This window comes from Salmo salar, chromosome ssa05 (genome assembly GCF_905237065.1).
Source record: "Salmo salar chromosome ssa05, Ssal_v3.1, whole genome shotgun sequence".
Taxonomy (NCBI): domain Eukaryota; kingdom Metazoa; phylum Chordata; class Actinopteri; order Salmoniformes; family Salmonidae; genus Salmo; species Salmo salar.
In genome coordinates, this window is record NC_059446.1 from 68,669,925 (window position 1) to 68,688,793 (window position 18,869).

At 44.8% G+C, this 18,869-nt stretch overlaps 1 protein-coding gene across 2 annotated transcripts in view; it reads right to left on the reverse strand.

Annotated features, from left to right (window-relative positions):
* The window catches only part of LOC106605615 (histone-lysine N-methyltransferase 2A), a 62,823-nt gene that overhangs the window by 18,104 nt on the left and 25,850 nt on the right, over window positions 1-18,869 (reverse strand). For both annotated transcript variants that reach the window (XM_014201450.2, XM_014201449.2), the window contains exons 7-26: window positions 18,627-18,861; window positions 18,217-18,515; window positions 15,617-15,720; window positions 14,879-14,989; window positions 13,901-14,014; window positions 13,563-13,712; window positions 12,972-13,182; window positions 12,725-12,838; window positions 5,866-6,050; window positions 5,444-5,545; window positions 5,207-5,317; window positions 4,510-4,586; window positions 3,122-3,357; window positions 2,854-3,008; window positions 2,478-2,615; window positions 2,163-2,321; window positions 1,956-2,073; window positions 1,753-1,831; window positions 1,498-1,658; window positions 32-175 (exon numbers count right to left, since the gene is read on the reverse strand). In XM_014201450.2, coding sequence (XP_014056925.2) covers window positions 32-175; window positions 1,498-1,658; window positions 1,753-1,831; window positions 1,956-2,073; window positions 2,163-2,321; window positions 2,478-2,615; window positions 2,854-3,008; window positions 3,122-3,357; window positions 4,510-4,586; window positions 5,207-5,317; window positions 5,444-5,545; window positions 5,866-6,050; window positions 12,725-12,838; window positions 12,972-13,182; window positions 13,563-13,712; window positions 13,901-14,014; window positions 14,879-14,989; window positions 15,617-15,720; window positions 18,217-18,515; window positions 18,627-18,861 — 3,003 coding nt within the window. The remainder of the gene's footprint in view (window positions 1-31; window positions 176-1,497; window positions 1,659-1,752; window positions 1,832-1,955; window positions 2,074-2,162; window positions 2,322-2,477; window positions 2,616-2,853; window positions 3,009-3,121; window positions 3,358-4,509; window positions 4,587-5,206; window positions 5,318-5,443; window positions 5,546-5,865; window positions 6,051-12,724; window positions 12,839-12,971; window positions 13,183-13,562; window positions 13,713-13,900; window positions 14,015-14,878; window positions 14,990-15,616; window positions 15,721-18,216; window positions 18,516-18,626; window positions 18,862-18,869) is intronic.

The following is an 18,869-nucleotide window of genomic DNA, read 5'->3' on the forward strand; positions in this document are numbered from 1 at the left end:
AAACAACATCAGCCAACTACGGAACAGTTACCTGGGGAGGGCAAAGGCCGGAACAGTCCTCCAGCTGGTCTCCTGATTTTGGGCCTTGCCCCTTGGTCAGGTTTAGGGAGTGGAGCTGAGAAGCTGGGAGTAGTGGGTCGAGAATGTGCCACGTCAACCTCTTGGGCATCAGATTCTAGAGGTGAAGCAACAACAACAACTGTGTTTCCTATGCCACGGCCAAGTCTTTCCAATATCCACTTTGCAGTGTAAGAAAGCCAACAGTTACACATTCACACTAATATTTTATTCTGAACAAAAAGAGAAACTCAACATTCAACAATTTCAAAGATTCCATTGACAGTTCATAAGGAAATCAGGCAATTTAAATAAATTCATTAGGCCCTAATCTATGGATTTCACATGACTGGGAATACAGATATGCATATTCTGGTCACAGATATCTTTAAAAAAAGGTAGGGGCGTGGATCAGAAAACTGGTGTGACCATTATTTTTGCCTCATGCAGCACAACACATCTCCTTTGCAAAGAGTTGATGAAGCTGTTGATTGTGGCTTGTGGAATATTGTCCCACTCCAATTCAACGGCTGCGCGAAGTTGCTGGATAGTGGCAGGAACTGGAACACACTGTTGTACATGTCGATCCAGAGCATCACAAACATGCTGAAGGAGTGACATGTCTGGTGAGTATGCAGGCCATGGAAGAACTGGGACATTTTCAGCTCCCAGGAATTGTGTACAGATCCTTGCGACATGGGGCAGTGCATTATCATTCTGAAACATGAGGTGATGGCCGCAGATGAATGGCACGACAATTGGCCTCAGGATCGCGTCACGGTATCTGTGCATTCAAATTGCCATCAATAAAATGCAATTGTGTTCTATGTCCGTAGCTTATGCCTGCCCATACCCTCACGTCACGATGAGGCACTCGGTTCACAACATTGACATTAGCAAACCGCTCACCCACACGGGGCCATAGACGTGATCTGCAGTTGTGAGGTCGGTTGGGCATACTGCCAAATTCTCTAAAACAACTTTGGTGGCAGCTTATGGTAGAGAACTGAACATTCAATTCACTGTCAACACATCTGGTGGACATTCCTGCAGTCAGCATGCAAATTACGCGCGCCCTCAAAACTTGAGACACCTGTGGTATTGTGTTGTGTGATAAAACTGCAAATTTAAGAGTGGCCTTTTATTATCCCCAGCACAAGGTGCACCTGTGTAATGATTATACTGTTTAATCAGCTTCTTCATATGCCACACCCGTCAGGTGAATTGATTATCTTGGTAAAGGAGAAATGCTCACTAATAGGGATGTAAACAAATTTGTGCAGAGAACTTGAGCGAAATAGGCTTGTACATATAGAAATTGCTATGATATTTTATTTCAGCTCATGAAACATGGGACCAACACCTTACACATTGCACTTATATTTTTGTTCAGTGTAGTAGTGAGGGTTTGATGCAGTGTTGTGTTACCAGGACTCTCACCTGACTGGGGGCAGGGGCTGTGTGCTATAGTGCTATTCTCTCCCTTATCAGGCATCTCTTCAGCAGGTTTCTCAGGGACCGGAGGGCGGACCTCACGGATCGTACATGTGTATTTGCATCGCCGCAGTGGGTTCACCGTGCTCCAGTACCAGCGAGAACACCTGCGGAGAGGAGGAATTGAAAGGAAGTCATAAAAACCACATCTGAACATGCCAATTTCTGATTCATTATTAATTATGAATTGCTGCTACTTACCGGTAACCCACTGGGAAAAGTTTTCCTTGCTTTGCAGACAGCTCAGTCAGAATACCTAGCTTTTCAATCTGCAAAGAGCCTGAATTCAGAAAATAACAATGATTAGATGAGTAAAACCCATGACCAGTCCTGTGTCCACTGTACTGTGATACCTGTACTCAAGTGAGCTAAAAATAACAATGTAATGTGTTGAGAAAACATACCAATCATCAAATTGATGTTTTCTGGCTCCAGTCCGGTCAAGAACTTCCTGCGAAGACTGACCCCATCAAAGTCCACGTACATCCTCCGATTCACCTCAAACCCTTGGCCGGTGATGATCTGCAATGGAGCAAGAACAATGTACACATGCGTGAGGAAACTCATGAAAAAAAACACAGTCTCACTACTGAGTAGTCCCAGGACTTTACCTTGCCACTGATGAGGTCTCTGTGTTTGTAGCAGTAGACCTTCTTGTCGTCCTGGAATACACAGTTGCGGGAGCGGGCACACATGAAGTGGTAGTTGCTCTGGCAGGAGGTCAGACAGCAGCCCACTGTGGCACCTGTATGGTTACAGCGTTCACAGCGCTGAGGGAACAAGAGACAGACAGGTTAGATCAGTCCAGGAGGAAGAGAAAAGGGGTGGATAAGGCATTTGAGAGAGACGGACGTTGGACAAAGAAACACAAACTACAGCTGCTGGAAAAACAAGAACAGCACTGCACAAATAAAGTGAAGCCTCACCATGAAGCGCCCCCTAGCGACGGCACTGTGCACGTGCATCAGAGAGCCATTGTCCTCCTCGAACACCTCGGCGGACCACATGGAGCAGTTGATGTGAGCCCATTCGTTCTGGCCCAGGTACAGCAGCCTGCCCGCCTCCTGAGGAACACACGGAGGAGGTTAGAAATACAGAACTGCTGGGTTACCTACTGTGTGGATTTGGTTGACTTAATTTCCTGTGAGTCAAGGGATGTTATGTTGAACAAGGATGTGAAGGCTTAGTGCTCTGAAGTCAGATTGTGTTTGGTGTTTCTTTCCACCATGCTGTGATTCCTTAAGTCATTTTTGACAAGGGCTTCTCAGAAGTGTTCTGAAACCTAGTTTCAGTCTTACTCACATTGGACTTAGCATCTCCATACTTTTGGCACAGTGAGCATTGCCTCCCGTCGTCCTTGGACCACCCTGTGTCTAGGTCAGCCTTGGACAGCCGTCCCTCAGACTTGGATGGCCGTCCCTCAGACATGGATTGCCGTCCGGCTCTTCCCCTTTTCCCTGAGGGACAAATGCCAGACATCAAACAAAAACCACAACAATCCCCTTAGGAAATTGGTCTATTCAATATTTGCTTTCTCATAGTTTTTCCACCCCTCAGTTGTGTAAAGTACCTTTGAGTTTATTAAGCCTGAAAGCCCTGTTTTTCCTGAAGTGGAGGCCCCTGGTTGGCTCTGTGGTCAGTGGGGTGGTGGGGTGAGGCACCTCTTCTTGTTTCACCTCCAGGAGTGGTACATTCTCCATCTGCAGGGTCCCCAGAGGGGCCCTGGACCTTAGCTCCTCCCTCTCACGCCACTGGGCGTACACATGCTCAGTGGTGGGGGGCTGAACCGCATGGGACAGCATCCCACTGCAATGGGAAAGAGAATGGATGGAGAAATGGAGGGGTGAGGAGATGAAAAAAAGAGTTAGTCAAGTTGAGTCATGCTGTGCCAGATTCCAACTTGAGTTACCAGCACGTAACTCAAATTTGGATGGTTTAGGCAAACATCTGAGTTACATGCACACAGTTACACTCAAGTTAGAATTTGACTTGAAGAGTACACAACTGAGACAGTGGCTCACATCTAGCTGATTATACTCATTTACATTAAGAAACAATACGTTTATTAATCAATCTATCCTCCCAGAAGACAAGGTGACAGGCAGGTCAGGTCCTGAGCTTACAACTCTACCTTTACCACTATGTGCATCACCCGACAATGAGCTAAATGAAGTCACTACTCTGTGTCCTCCGTCGCAGGGAAGGAAAGACGTGAACTGGGAATGTGTGAGAGAGGAGGGGACAGTCCTGGTTTTAACATCCAGAAAAAGAAAATAATTGTAAGACTAGCTTCTGTAACTTCCTGTCACATTATATTTGAATGACTGTTCCCCCACTTTAAGGTTGTTGTTGACAGTATAGTACAATTCAATCAACTCATCATCAGGATGTGAACAACAGGGGTGGCATACAAATGTGTGGCAAACCAGGAAACATAAATCAGTTGCTCCACTGAATGTAGGCTTATGTTTCTTCATGGGAAAATACATACATTCCTGCAGGGCAGTAGTGAAGCAATATGTTACAACCCAAAGTTAAACTGGAATTTCATAGACATTTTCACGAGTCAATATCTGATGACTTAAAACATGGCAACTTCTTCAACCTAAGTGTTAAATCCTCCAAATCCCAATGTCTGAGAAATAACTCCCAGACAGATAACCCTCAAAGAGCCTTGGTAAATCGATCGCCGAGTTTACAAGCATAACAAAAACCAGGTTTAACAGACTATGACAGGATCATTAACTAGATTCAGCCGCGGGTCGACTGCAAAATGTAGACTGCGAAATGATCACAAGAAGCCCAAACAGATATAATAATTTGACTAAAAGAGTAATATCAAAACTTACATTTGTATAAAACCACTTATTTCTCTTTATGCGTGGGAAATAAAATCACTGTGGGCCACCAGTTGAGATATCCTGAACTAGAAGATATGAGGAGCAGATTGCTACTCACATAGGCAGGTCTTTGGGTCGGGGGTCCCACACTTTGGGGTCCTGACTGTTGAACCAGCTGAAGACCTCCTCCAGAAGCTGCAGAGAGAACAGTGAGGAGAGGGTGAATCTACACTCCCCTGTTGGCCATTTTAAAACGTGTACTGCTTTTTTCTTTACAATAAACATTCCAAATGTTCTTGGATTCAACCATCTTCTATGACTTTAGTTTGAACCAAGTGAACCTATGACCACCAGGGGAGTCATGACCACCAGAATCACAGCGCCCCATAACTCATTTCCAATTACATACCGTTCTGCAGACTAGACAGCCATATGGAACAACTTAAGACACCACAAGACATATACTGAGGACTGATGTCACTGACTGAGTACAGACCATGCATTGTGTTAGGGTATTCAAGTGTCTGTGTTGTCTAACTTCTGATATGTAACTTTATGAAACATTTAAACTAGTGTGTACAGTCTATACACAATATTTCAAAATAAGTTGAGAATGTCTCAAGCAAGATGAGCGTAAACAGCTGTGTTCACATCGTGCAGCCAAGTGTAGTGGGAACATTTGTATATCCGTTTATTATCACGTGTGTGTGCTTTTAACAAAAAAGCTGTGTTCATGTAGCTAAAGTACAGGAAAAACGCAATAACATTGCAGAAGACCTCGTTCAACCAACTGCTGTCTGAGTACTCCGCATTACCTTCAAGTAGTAGGAGCGGGCCACGGCTGTGGGCCTTTCATCCTCCGGGAGAGACTCCTCCTGATCCAGACGCCTCCGCACCACTTGCACCACATCTTCATGGAATGATTTCTACAACATAAATAGACAAGGAAATATACAAACAGAGTTATTTAGCTGACACTACTCACTCATCTTCCTTTGAAATCTTTGAGATCCTGTCGTGCCAATTCAGATGCTATATAGACAGACACTGACCAGGGTGGTGTAGAGGCCTTTGTCAAACTTCTTGCCCACAGCACGGAGGTCACAGGCTGGCTGGCCCTCCGCTCCACTGTCAGGGTCAACCTGGGTCACACACTACATGAGGGGAATAGGGTCAAATTTAGTATGCTACAGAGAAACAACACAAGCACTTATGTGCAACAGTTCAAGAGGAACAGGCAAATAGTCCTAGCAGATCTGTCTGTAAATGTACATCTGATATCAGCTAATAAACTTTTTTTAAAAAGAGAGTCGTTGCACTCGTTCTTTTAAATTATTTCTTCAGAAAAGCCACATCAAAACTTGACTACAAGTCATGCTAGGTGTTAAAAAGCCTGTTGCTATTTTCAGCCTGAGCATCCTGTCTCATTTATCATCCTGTGGTAAGAAGCATTGTACGGCCTTGTATCTCCCACCTGTGAGCAGGCAATGAGGTGCTGGGTGAGAGTGGAGGTGAGCAGGCAGGCCAGCACCTTCTCTACCCCAGCCCTCAGCTCCATGTGGAGCAGCTCCCTCCAGGCGCTGGGCTGGGACTGGCTGCAGGGCCGGCAGGAATATGCCACACTCTCTGGCAGGCTGGACAGAATCTCATACAGGTCACCTGGAGGGGAAGAGAACGGAGAACAACCATTCCTTGGCACTACATCAAAGCATGGGAGATAACAGCATGTGATTAACTTCAGATTTGGGCTGACCCAGACAGAGGCGTCTGTTCCTTAGACCAATCAAAATTGTAATTTTTTCCCCCACATATAAACACACCCTATACATTTGAATAAAATCAACTATATGCACCGAGCTTGTCTGGTGATTTAAGCTCAATGTTTGATTAAATAATTTAGACAAATTACTCATGAGGGAGCCCATTGGGCACACTGAGTAAAAACATTTATAATAAATGACAGCAAGTCTCTCCTCCCTGGTGCAGCAAACAGCAAGTGTTTATTGCACTGTCCGTGCCAATGCTGCAACATAATAACAGCGATTTCATTTCTTACTGGTTTCTTAAACTGAAAAGTTATGTTACTGAAATACCTACATTTGTTAAGGAACAATATTCCCTAGACCCTTGTTCTCTTTACGTGAAATATGTATGCACTGCATGCACGTGACCAATAAGGCCTTGCCTATAGCCTATCATAATCAGATCAATAAATTGGTTTTAAACTCCGAACACATGAAAACAAAATGGATGTGAAAAATAAACTTGAAAGTGCCAAGAGTGAGCAAAGCTGTCAAGACAAAGGGTGGCTACTTTGAAGAATCTCAAATATAAAATATTTTTGTTTGTTTACTACATGATTCCATGTGTTATTTCATAGTTTTGACGTCTTCACTATTATTCTACAATCTCGAAAAATAAGATTTCAGAGTGCCCTATGGTGGCGGTGGGGTTACGGTACGGGCTGGCATAAGCTACGGACAACGAACACAATTACATTTTATGGCAATCTGAATGCACAGAGATACCGTAACAAGATCCTGAGGCCCATTGTCGTGCCACTCATCAGCCGCCATCATATTTCAGCATGATAATGCACGGCCCCATGTCGCAAGGATCTGTACACAATTCCTGGAAGTTAAAAATGTCCCAGTTCTTCCATGGCCTGCATACTCACCAGACATGTGACCCATTAAATATGTTTGGTATGCTCTGGATCGACGTGTATGTCAGCGCATTCCAGTTCCCGCCAATATCCAGCAGCTTCGCACAGCCATTGAAATGTGGGACAACAATCTCATCTCTGTACCACACACAATCAATTCTCATTTATGTACCACACACACACACTTATCTGTAAGGTCCCTCAGTTGAGCAGTGAATTTCAAACACAGAATCAACCACAAAGACCAGGGATGTTTTCCAATGCCTTGCAAAGGTCACCTAGGTGGGCTAAAAAAAGCAGAAATTGAATATCCCTTTGAGCATGGTGAAGATATTCATTACAGTTTGGATGGTGTATCAATACACCCAGTCACTCACTACAAAGTTGCCAGAGAGGAAGGAAACCGCTCAGGAATTTCAACATGATGACAATCGTGACTTTTTAAAAAACAGTTAAAGAGTTTAATGGCTGTGATAGAAGAAAAATGAGGATGGATCAACATTGTAGTTGAAAATAACCATGGCCTCTAAACCTTCAAGCTGTATACTGGACCCCATTCCAACTAAACTACTGAAAGAGCTGCTTTCTGTGCTTGGCCCTCCTATGTTGAACATAATAAACGGCTCTCTATCCACCGGATGTGTACCAAACTCACTAAAAGTGGCAGTAATAAAGCCTCTCTTGAAAAAGCCAAATCTTGACCCAGAAATTATAAAAAACTATCGGCCTATATCGAATCTTCCATTCCTCTCAAAATTTTAGAAAAAGCTGTTGCGCAGCAACTCACTGCCTTCCTGAAGACAAACAATGTACACAAAACGCTTCAGTCTGGTTTTGGTCCCCATCATAACATTGAGACTGCACTTGTGAAGGTGGTAAATGACCTTTTAATGACGTCAGACCGAGGTTCTGCGTCTGTCCTCGTGCTCCTAGATCTTAGTGCTGCTTTTGATACCATCAATCACCACATTCTTTTGGAGAGATTGGAAACCCAAATTGGTCTACATGGACAAGTTCTGGCCTGGTTTAGGTCTTATCTGTCGGAAAGATATCAGTTTGTCTCTGTGAATGGTTTGTCCTCTGACAAATCAACTGTAAATTTCGGTGTTCCTCAAGGTTCCGTTTTAGGACCACTATTGTTTTCACTATATATTTTACCTCTTGGGGATGTCATTCGAAAACATAATGTTAAATTTCACTGCTATGCGGATGACACACAGCTGTATATTTCAATGAAACATGGTGAAGCCCCAAAATGTCTCAGACATAAGGAAGTGGATGGCTGCAAACTTTCTACTCTTAAACTCGGACAAAACAGAGATGCTTGTTCTAGGTCCCAAGAAACAAAAGAGATCTTCTGTTGAATCTGACAATTAATCTGGATGGTTGTACAGTCGTCTCAAATAAAACTGTGAAGGACCTCGGCGTTACTCTGGACCCTGATCTCTCTTTTGAAGAACATTTCAAGACTGTTTCAAGGACAGCTTTTTTCCATCTACGTAACATTGCAAAAATCGGAAACTTTCTGTCCAAAAATGACGCAGAAAAATTAATCCATGCCTTTGTTACTTCTAGGTTGGACTACTGCAATGCTCTACTTTCCGGCTACCCGGATAAAGCACTAAATAAACTTCAGTTAGTGCCAAATACGGCTGCTAGAATCCTGACTAGAACCAAAAATGTGATCATATTACTCCAGCGCTAGCCTCCCTACACTGGCTTCCTGTTAAGGCAAGGGCTGATTTCAAGGTTTTACTGCTAACCTACAAAGCATTACATGGGCTTGCTCCTACCTATCTTTCCGATTTGGTCCTGCCGTACATACCTACACGTACGCTACGGTCACAAGACGCGTGCCTGCTAATTGTTCCTAGAATTTCTAAGCAAACAGCTGGAGGCAGGGCTTTCTCCTATAGAGCTCCATTTTTATGGAATAGTCTGCCTACCCATGTGAGAGACGCAGACTCAGTCTCAACCTTTAAGTCTTTACTGAAGACACATCTCTTCAGTAGGTCCTATGATTAAGTGTAGTCTGGCCCAGGGGTGTGAAGGTGAATGGAAAAGCACTGGAGCAACGAACCGCCCTTGCTGTCTCTGCCTTGCCCGTTCCCCTCTCTCCACTGGGATTCTCTGCCTCTACCCCTATTACGGGGGCTGAGTCACTGGCTTACTGGTGTTCTTCCATTCCGTCCCTGGGAGGGGTGCGTCACTTGAGTGGGTTGAGTCACTGACGTGGTCTTCCTGTCTGGGTTGGTGCCCCCCATTGGGCTGTGCCGTGGCGGAGATCTTTGTGGGCTATACTCGGCCTTGTCCCGGGATGGTATGTTGGTGGTTGGAGATATCCCTCCAGTGGTGTGGAGGCTGTGCTTTGGCAAAGTGGGGGGGTTATATCCTACCTGTTTGGCCCTGTCCGGGGGTTTCATCGGATGGGGCCACAGCGTCTCCTGACCCCTCCTGTCTCAGCCTCCAGTATTTATGCTGCAGTAGTTTATGTGTTGGGGGGCTAGGGTCAGTCTGTCACATCTGGAATATTTCTCTTGTCTTTTCCGGTGTCCTGTGTGAATTTAAATATGCTCTCTCTAATTCTCTCTCTTTCTTTCTTTCTTTCTTTCTTTCTTTCTTTCTTTCTTTCTTTCTCTCTCTCTCGGAGGACCTGAGCCCTAGGACCATGCCTCAGGACTACCTGGCTTGATGACTCCTTGCTGTCCCCAGTTCACCTGGCCGTGCTGCTGCTCCAGTTCCAACTGTTCTGCCTGCAGCTATGGAACCCTGACCTGTTCACCGGACGTGCTACCTGTCCCAGACCTGCTGTTTTCAACTCTCTAGAGACGGCAGGAGCGGTAGAGATACTCTCAATGATCGGCTATGAAAAAGCCAACTGACACTTACTCTTGTGTTACTGACTTGTTGCACCCTCGACAACTACTATGATTATTATTATTTGACAATGCTGGTCATTTATGAACATTTGAACATCTAGGCCATGTGCTGTTATAATCTCCACCCGGCACAGCCAGAAGAGGACTGGCCACTCCTCAGCCTGGTTCCTCTCTAGGTTTCTTCCTAGGTTATTGGCCTTTCTAGGGAGTTTTTCCTAGCCACCGTGCTTCTACACCTGCATTGCTTGCTGTTTGGGGTTTTAGGCTGGGTTTCTGTACAGCACTTTGAGATATCAGCTGATGTAAGAAGGGCTATATAAATACATTTGATTTGATTTGTAGTTACTCCACAATACTAATTGACAGAGTGAAAAGTAGGAAGCCTGTGTATACCAAAAATTCTCCAAAACATGCATCCTGTTTGCAGTAAGGCACTAAAGTAAAACTGCAAAGAATTTGACTAAGAAATGAACTTTATGTCCTGAATACCAGTGGTGTAAAGTACTTAAGGAGTACTTTAAAGTATTTTTATCTAAGTAGTTTTCCCCAGTATCTGTACTTCGCTATTTATATTTTTGACAACTTTTACTTCACTACATTCCTAAAGAAGATATACTTTTTACTCCATAGATTTTCCCTGACACCCGAAAGTACTCGCTACATTTTGAAAGCTTAGCAGGACAGGAAAATGGTCCAATTCACGCACTTATCAAGAGAATATCCCTGGTCATCCCTACTGTCTGTGATGGACTCACTAAACACAAATCCTTCATTTGTAAATTATATCTGAGGGGGAGAGTGTGCCCCTGTCTAGCTGTAAAAAAAAGAAAGGAAAAAAATTAAAAAAAATTAAAAATTGTGCTGTCTGGTTTGCTTAATAAGGAATTTGCAATGATTTACAGTTTTACTTTTGATACTTAACTATATTTAAAACCAAATACTTTTAGACTATTACTCAATTAGTATTTTACTGGGTGACTGTCACGAGTCATTTTCTATTAAAAGGTATCTTTACTTTTACTCAAGTGAGCATCAAGAGCCTTTTAGCTACGCTTTCCTGGATATCCTTTAGATGTTCATTACTCTCATTTGCAATCTCCAAGTTGTTCCTTGTCTTTTCCTCTGAGGGAAGCCATGGTTGAGTCACCGCGCTTTACCAACTGATTGGTTTATTGTTATACATAGATTACCACTCACTCTCTACCAGGTACTTGGGGATATATTGACCTATCGATTTTATGGGCATAATTTAAACTCTGGTGTCTGGCTTCTATATATACAAACAGTTTTGTCTGTAAAAACACATCTACTCACTCCCCATGCGTCCTATCGGTACCCTCCTATGGCGTAAATTCCAAGGAAAACTAACTGAAACTAGACAAACAATTTTTTGGGGAGAAACATGTTCCTGAGAGTAAAGGTCAACTTCTTCATAACTGGAGAAAAAACCCACTACAAAAGCACAAGATGGGAAACTTTGTTATTATATACAGTTGAAGTCAGAAGTTTACATACACCTTAGCCAAATAGGTTCCCACAATAAGTTGGATGAAGTTTGGCCCATTCCTCCTGACAGAGCTGGCGTAACTGAGTCAGGTTTGTAGGCCTCCTTGCTCGCACACGCTTTTTCAGTTCTGCCCACAAATTTTCTATAGGATTGAGGTCAGGGCTTTGTGATGGCCACTCCAATACCTTGACTTTGTTGTCCTTAAGCCATTTTGCCACAACTTTGGAAGTATGCTTGGGGTCATTGTCCATTTGGAAGACCCATTTGCGACCAAGCTTTAACTTCCTGACTGATGTCTTGAGATGTTGTTTCAATATATCCACATTTTCCTTCCACATAATGCCATCTATTTTGTGAAGTGCACCAGTCCCTCCTACAGCAAAGCACCCCCACAACATGCTGCCACCCCGTGCTTCACGGTTGGGATGGTGTTCTTCGGCTTGCAAGCCTCCCCCTTTTTCCTCCAAACACAACATTTCAACTGGATTCAGCTGGTCAGTCTGTCATGGAAAGAGCAGGTGTGTCTAATGTTTTGTACACTCAGTGTATGCTCTCTATTGTGAAAGCGGGGATGCAAACTGTTGAGTGCCTAAAAAGGTGACAGACATTCTTTACACAGAAACACACAAAAAAACTACGTAAACTGCAAGAAAATGTGCCTATTTTCAGTGTGGGGCTGTCACCATACCAACACTTTACTAAGGATGTGCTACCAGACCAAGTATCATAATACAGAGTAATATGTATCCACTTCCCTTGCACTGCGAGCAGCTCCAGTAATTAAACAAATGTAACAGAAACCACATCACTGTCTGCACACCCCAGCTCGCCATCACGGCTAAATAGCATTTTAAAAGTGATAGAGATGTGCAGAAAGAACAGATGGAGAGAGGCCGCTGAGCAGGCTAACGGCTGGTTAGCGGGACGCAGCTGGCTGCTCACAGCTGTCACACGTGATATTGGATGAAGCACCCGTTCTGATCTGCCATACCTGACATCACGATCTAAACCCTGGTATTCTATTTGTAGGACGCAGAGGGTAGGGATCACACAGGGAGAAGATCTGTTGGGGCCTCGACGTTATAACTCAATGGGTGATACACTACATCTACTGCACTTTTTGTCAGATCTACATGACTCACGTGGATGACCTTCTTCATTCTGAGATAAAAAGGCAAATATCACGGAAAAGTGACAAGTTTGCATCCTTGTGAAAGGTACTGCTGAGCATGGGAGCCTGTTACACAGCAGAATAAGTTGGGCGTAACACTGGAAAACCCACCTGTCAGGTCCTCACACTTGGCATGGACCCAGTGGTTACAGGTGGCACACTGCATCATCTGACTGTCGTAGTCACTGTCCTCATAGCACTTGAAGCAGATCGGACAGTAGTTGCCTTTAGAAAGAGATATCGTCAATATCCTGCCATTCCCATATAAACAGTGAAATCAAATAAATGAACTTGTCTAATCATGTTTTAACATTTGTGTTTGCAGATCAACTTCCCCAAAGCGCTCACGTCATCTCACCTTGGTCGTGGAGCTTGGTGCAGTCTGGACAGAGTCCTTTATCGTGGTTCCACTCGGTGTCCCAACTCTTCCCTGGTGTAACCCCACAGCTTTTACACCTGATGCACGTCATACACACCCAGGCCTTCCTCCTCCTGTTGGGTTTGGGGTAGTTAGGCCCCAGGCATGAAGGGTGATAACAGTTCTGACATCTGTCACACTCCAGCAGAGGCTGAGGAACACCAGAGAGATACAGTATTACAGTTACACATAGATTGGTGGCAATACTGATGTCACAGTATTTTCCTGATCAGTAACAACCAAAGATGGTGGATATATGAAGATAGTTCGTACTCAGGCCGTTAACAATTGAACAAAATGTCAGTTTTGGTCTACTTAAGTGTCTCTCCCATAGACATCAATAGCAGCTAGATCTGGTCTACTCAGTTCATTGACTCTCATTGAACCAGAAAATAAACAGAGTGGAGTGTCTCACTTCCTCTTCAGTCTATGGGTTAACTATAGACCCTAGATACAGCCTAAAAACTAGTGACCAGGTGGTTAAGTCCTCAGGTGTGACTGGAGTGACTGGGGCCTTGTGTGGACCCATACCTTGGAGTGCTTGTTTTTTCTGCCACATATATGGCAGCACTTGCAGCGGCGACAGCACCAGTTCTCCTTGTTCTCCTCAGAGGGCCGTTCCGTTGGCTCAAGGCAAAACCGGTGGAAGGGCTCACAGCACACCTGGCAGTACAGCATTTGCTAGAATAGGAACAGACAACGGTCTGCAGGTTTAAGACTTTCCAATGTGGATTCAAAAGATCCATCATGGCCATACATTGACAAAAACATCCTATTTGTCAAAACATACTATAGCAAATTGCAGTGTTGAAAACAGACATTCCTCCAATGGGACATTGGAATAACAGAGCCATGTTGTGAGCCTTTACCTCTTGTTGTCCTTTACTGGCACACAGCAGGCAGACACAGGGGGGCATGATGGGCACAGAGGTCAGGATACTCAGGCCTCCCATCATCCACACGTTCTGGAGGTCACAGTCCTCCTGCATGGCAGACAGGGGAGGCTTAGACAGAGCTTTCAGCTCTCATACTGAGGCCCGCAGGACAGAGTCAGACACAGGAGTGGGAGATACAGAGATGGGAAACAGCCTTTTGGACTCATGATGTAGAAGAACACTGACATCCAGTGGATAGATAAGGGTATTACAGAACTAAACCAAAGACAAAACCTGATGATGATAATGGCTAATTTAACCATGGTTATAAACGGAGTAGTTTGGGTCCTGGATGCTGATGGGCTGAAACAGCATTCTTGCTGTGTATTTTGCATACAATATATCACAGGTATGACGCAAAACAACTTATTTACTGTTATATTTATGTTAGTAACAGTTTATAATAGCAATAAGGCACCTCAGGGATTTCTGGTATTTTGGCCATTATAAACTGGGTGGTTCAAGCCCTGAATGCTGAATGGCTGACAGCCATGGTATATCACACCATATACCACGGGTGTGACAAAACACTTAATTTTTACTGCTCTAAATCCATTGGCAAACAGTTTATAATAGCAATAAGGCACCTCAGGGGTTTGTGATATATGGCCAATATACCACGGCTAAGGGTTGTATCCAGGCACTCAGTGTTGCGTCGTGCTTAAGAACAGCCCTTGGCCGTGGTATACTGGCCATATACCACACTCCCTCGGGCCTTACTGCTGAAATATACCACACCTTCTCAGCTTTATTGCTTAGTTATAATGCAAGGCTCAAGTTCAGTTGTTTAAATCAATGCACTTGTGCTGGGCCTATATCTTTCTGGATTTGCTCGACAAGCAAAATCAGTAGCTAACTGGTAAATGAGATCTCTAAAACCACAGCTACAAGAGTCAGGGAAAAGCATCCGACCTTGAAGTCCACGCCGATCTTGTGCGTAGGCTCGGAGGGCTCCCTCTCCCTTTGGTCGAATCCATTGGCTAGGGCGGCCAGGACGCTGGGTGGCGTCTGTTCCAGAGGATTCTGGGAAAAATACGACAGAGGATGAAAACGGGCTCGTCCCCACCCCTCCTCCACCAACATCCTTCCCCTCTCACCCCCTACCCTTGCCCACACCGGGATGGCCCCAGTGTGGGATAGCAGGCGCCAGGGGTGGGGGGACCCCTGGTCCTCGGGGTAGGAGGATAGCTCCAGGTCTGACTGTGGGTGTGGGGGGGACTGCATCATCTGCAGCAGTAGCTGCTCCGCCGACAGCCCCTCTGACTCTCTCTCTCCCTGGTGGACATCGTCCAGCCAGCTGTAAACACCACCACTCCATGGGCCTGTCCGCCTTTGCTGTGCCTGTGAAGGGTGGGACTGCTGAGGCCAAAGCAAAAGAGCACCAGCGTTATTGCAACGAGCACCTAAGCAAGCAGAAGCTTAACTCAGAATGAGAGGAGAGAGAAGGAAGAGAGGACAGGGAATCCCACCATAAGGTGCAGCAGAGAGAAGACGAAGTGATTGGAGAGAGCGAGAGATTGGAGAGAGAGAGATAGATGGGGGTTGTGGAGATCCTTTGTGTTATACACCTAGGAGACCCAGAAACTGTCAATTCATGCACCGCCTGCTCAGTGGCATCAGAGCAGCAGCAGCTCTGTTGTGATTCTTTACCTTGTCAGTTTTACGGCGACCAGGAGGGACTCGGTGGTGCAGCCTGCGATGTCTCACACCGTCGTCCGACAGGTCTCCCAGGAATCCATCCAGAGAGACAAAGTCTGAAGACGAAAAGGAACCATTGCAGCGGTCATTAGACATACAGCGTTAATACTTCAGAGTTAATGCATTACCTCACAGCTTTGAACGGGATCTTCTAGAACAGTGGTTCCCAAACCTTTTATAGTCCCGTACCCCTTCAAACATTCAACCTCCAGCTGCACCAGGGTCAGCGCACTCTCAAATATAGTTTTTTGCCATCATTGTAAGCCTGCCACACACACAAACACTATACATTTATTAAACATAAGAATCAGTGTGAGTTGTTGTCACAACCCGGCTTGTGGGAAGTGACAAAGAGCTCTTATAGGACCAGGGCACAAATAATAATATAATAATATTTCCTCTTTATTTAGCAATCTTACATATAAAACTTTATTTGTTAATCGAAAATTGTGAATAACTCACCACAGGTTAATGAGGAGGGTGTGCTTGAAAGGATGCACATAACTCTGCAATGTTGGGTTGTATTAGAGAGAGTCTCAGTCTTAAATCATTTTACACACATAGTCTGTGCCTGTATTTAGTTTCATGCTAGTGAGGGCCGAGAATCTACTCTCACATAGGTATGTGGTTGCAAAGGTCACCAGTGTCTTAACAGCGGGATTTGCCAAGGCAAGATAATCTGAGCACAGCCCAATCCAGAAATTTGGCAGTGGCTTCTGATTGAATTCAATTTTCTCTTGTTCAGATATCGATAAGTGGGCGTGAAAGGGATAACGAATCCAGTTGTTTGTGTCATCCATTTCGGGAAAGTACCTGCGTAATTGCGCACCCAACTCACTCAGGTGCTTCGCTATATCACATTTAACATTGTCCATAAATTTGAGTTAATTTGCACATAAAAAAAATCCTACAATGATGGAAAGACCTGTGTGTTGTCCTTGTTAATGCAGACAGAGAAGAGCTCCAACTTCTTAATCATAGCCCCAACTTTGTCCCACACAGTAAATATAGTTGCGGAGAGTCCCTGTAATCCTAGATTCAGATCATTCAGGCGAGAAAAAACATCAACCAGATAGGCCAGTCGTGTGAAAAACTCATCATCATGCAAGCGGTATATACAAGTGAAAATGATGGTCAATAAAGACAATCGCACTTCTGTGTGTGGTTAAAGCGTTACATGGTCACTTCCCATATCATTGCATAGCGCAGAAAATACATGAGAGTTCAGGGGCCTTGCTTTAAAATTTAACCATTTTCACTGTAGTGTCCAAAACGTCTTTCAAGCTGTCAGGCATTCCCTTGGCAGCAAGACCCTCTTGGTGTATGTTGCAGGGCACCCAAGTGGCGTCGGAAGCAACTGCTTGCACTTGCGTTACCACTCCACTATGTCTCCCTGTCATGGCTTTTGCGCCATCAGTACAGATATCACATCGTGACCACCAAAGTCCATTTGACAAGGCCCAGCTTTGTCACAAAGCTGTCCAGTACTTTAAAAATATCCTCTCCTGTTGTCCTGGTTTGCAGAAGAGGATGTTTTCCCCCATAAACGTAACGGACCTATACCAGGAGCTGTGCCAGGCCCGCCACGTCTGTTGACTCATCCAGCTGTAACATATATAATTCACTGGCTTGTATGCGAATCAGTAATTGTTTCGAAACATCTCCTGCCATGTCACTGTTGCGTCGTGAAACAGTGTTGTTTGATGAAGACACTGTCTGTATAGTTTATTTGGCCTTTTCCCCCCGCCATATCCACGTCAGCAGGAAGAATTCAGTCCTCCACAATAGCATGGGGCTTGCCTTTCCTAGCCACTCGGTAGCTCACCATATAAGATGCTTCTAGCCCCTTCATATTAATGGCATCTGTTGCTTTTATATATGTCTTACTACTCAAAAGTCATCTTAATTCTTGCTCAAAAAACTCCTTTGGCTTATAATTCAAATTGGCATGTTTTGTTTCTAAATGTCTGTACAAGAGTGAAGGTTTCATCGAGTTGTGAGGTAGTACTTTTACACATATAACACACTGTGGCTGAGGAAAGGCACTACTGCCAATGTAAGTGAACCCCAAATCAATGTAGTTGTCATCATATTTGCGCCTCTTCGATGGTTCAACGTCCCTGTCTGTTGTTCAGTGCTTTCCCAGGTAAGGGGGCAGTAGCTCTTCGGCTGCATCAGATTCACAACTGTCAGTGTCCATGCTAGCTGGGCTAACAACAAATGTAGAATTACTGATGCTAGCATTGGACGTGCTCGTGGAAGCAGAACAATGTGTCGTTGACTGGTGCAGGTGTAGTACTATTGGTAATAGCGGTACTACCTGTAGAGCTGGTATGTGTCTCTATGGGCCTTACTAAATGGACTGTTGGAAAATGTGAAGAAAACTTTTTTTGTTTTTTTTAAAATGTGAATCACATTTTTATTTGGCGTACCCCCGACGGCATTGCGCGTACCCCAGTTTGGGAATACCTGTTCTAGAAGATCTGACGATATTAAATAAACAGAGGAAAATCCCTTTGTATGATCACTTCTCAATAATGTTACATTACTACCTTGGCTGCGTGGGCCGGGGCCTCTCCTCCGGCCAGGGGAGGCAGAGTTGGAGCCCACAGTGATCTCCAGGTCGGAGTCATAGTCCAGCAGGTCAAAGTAGGAGCGAGGCTTCACACAGCGCCGCGGTTGCTTCCTCACAGATGGGCTCTGGCTGTCCCCCACCTCCATCCCATCAACTTCCTCATTGCTAGACTGAACCACGCTGAGGGAGTGCCGGCTGCGCTTCCCAGGACCTCTAGGAAACTTGCCACTCAGACGACGTGCCTTTCTGTCTTCAATCTGATCGCATCTTTTATATCTTTTGGAGAGAGAAATACATTTGTCATTTAGTCGTCTATTCAATCTATATAATTCAATAGCATATATGTGAGTTGGTCACCTTTGCAATTCTGATGAGCAGTACACTTACATGCAGCACTGTCGCTTTGTATTGGGTCCTCCAAATTTGGGTTTGTCTAGGCAGTTCATGCAGTCGCCACAGTCCTCCTCGTGGTTGCAGCCCTTGCAGATCCCACATCTCCGAGAGCGGAGCCCGAACGGTCCAGGGCTCTTTTGTTTAGCAAAACCTGCTCCCGACTTCCTGACCTTGGTAACCTTCTGGTCCGGCAGCCCAGGGCTGTCTGGCCCAGAGGGAGACCGACCACCTGCAATA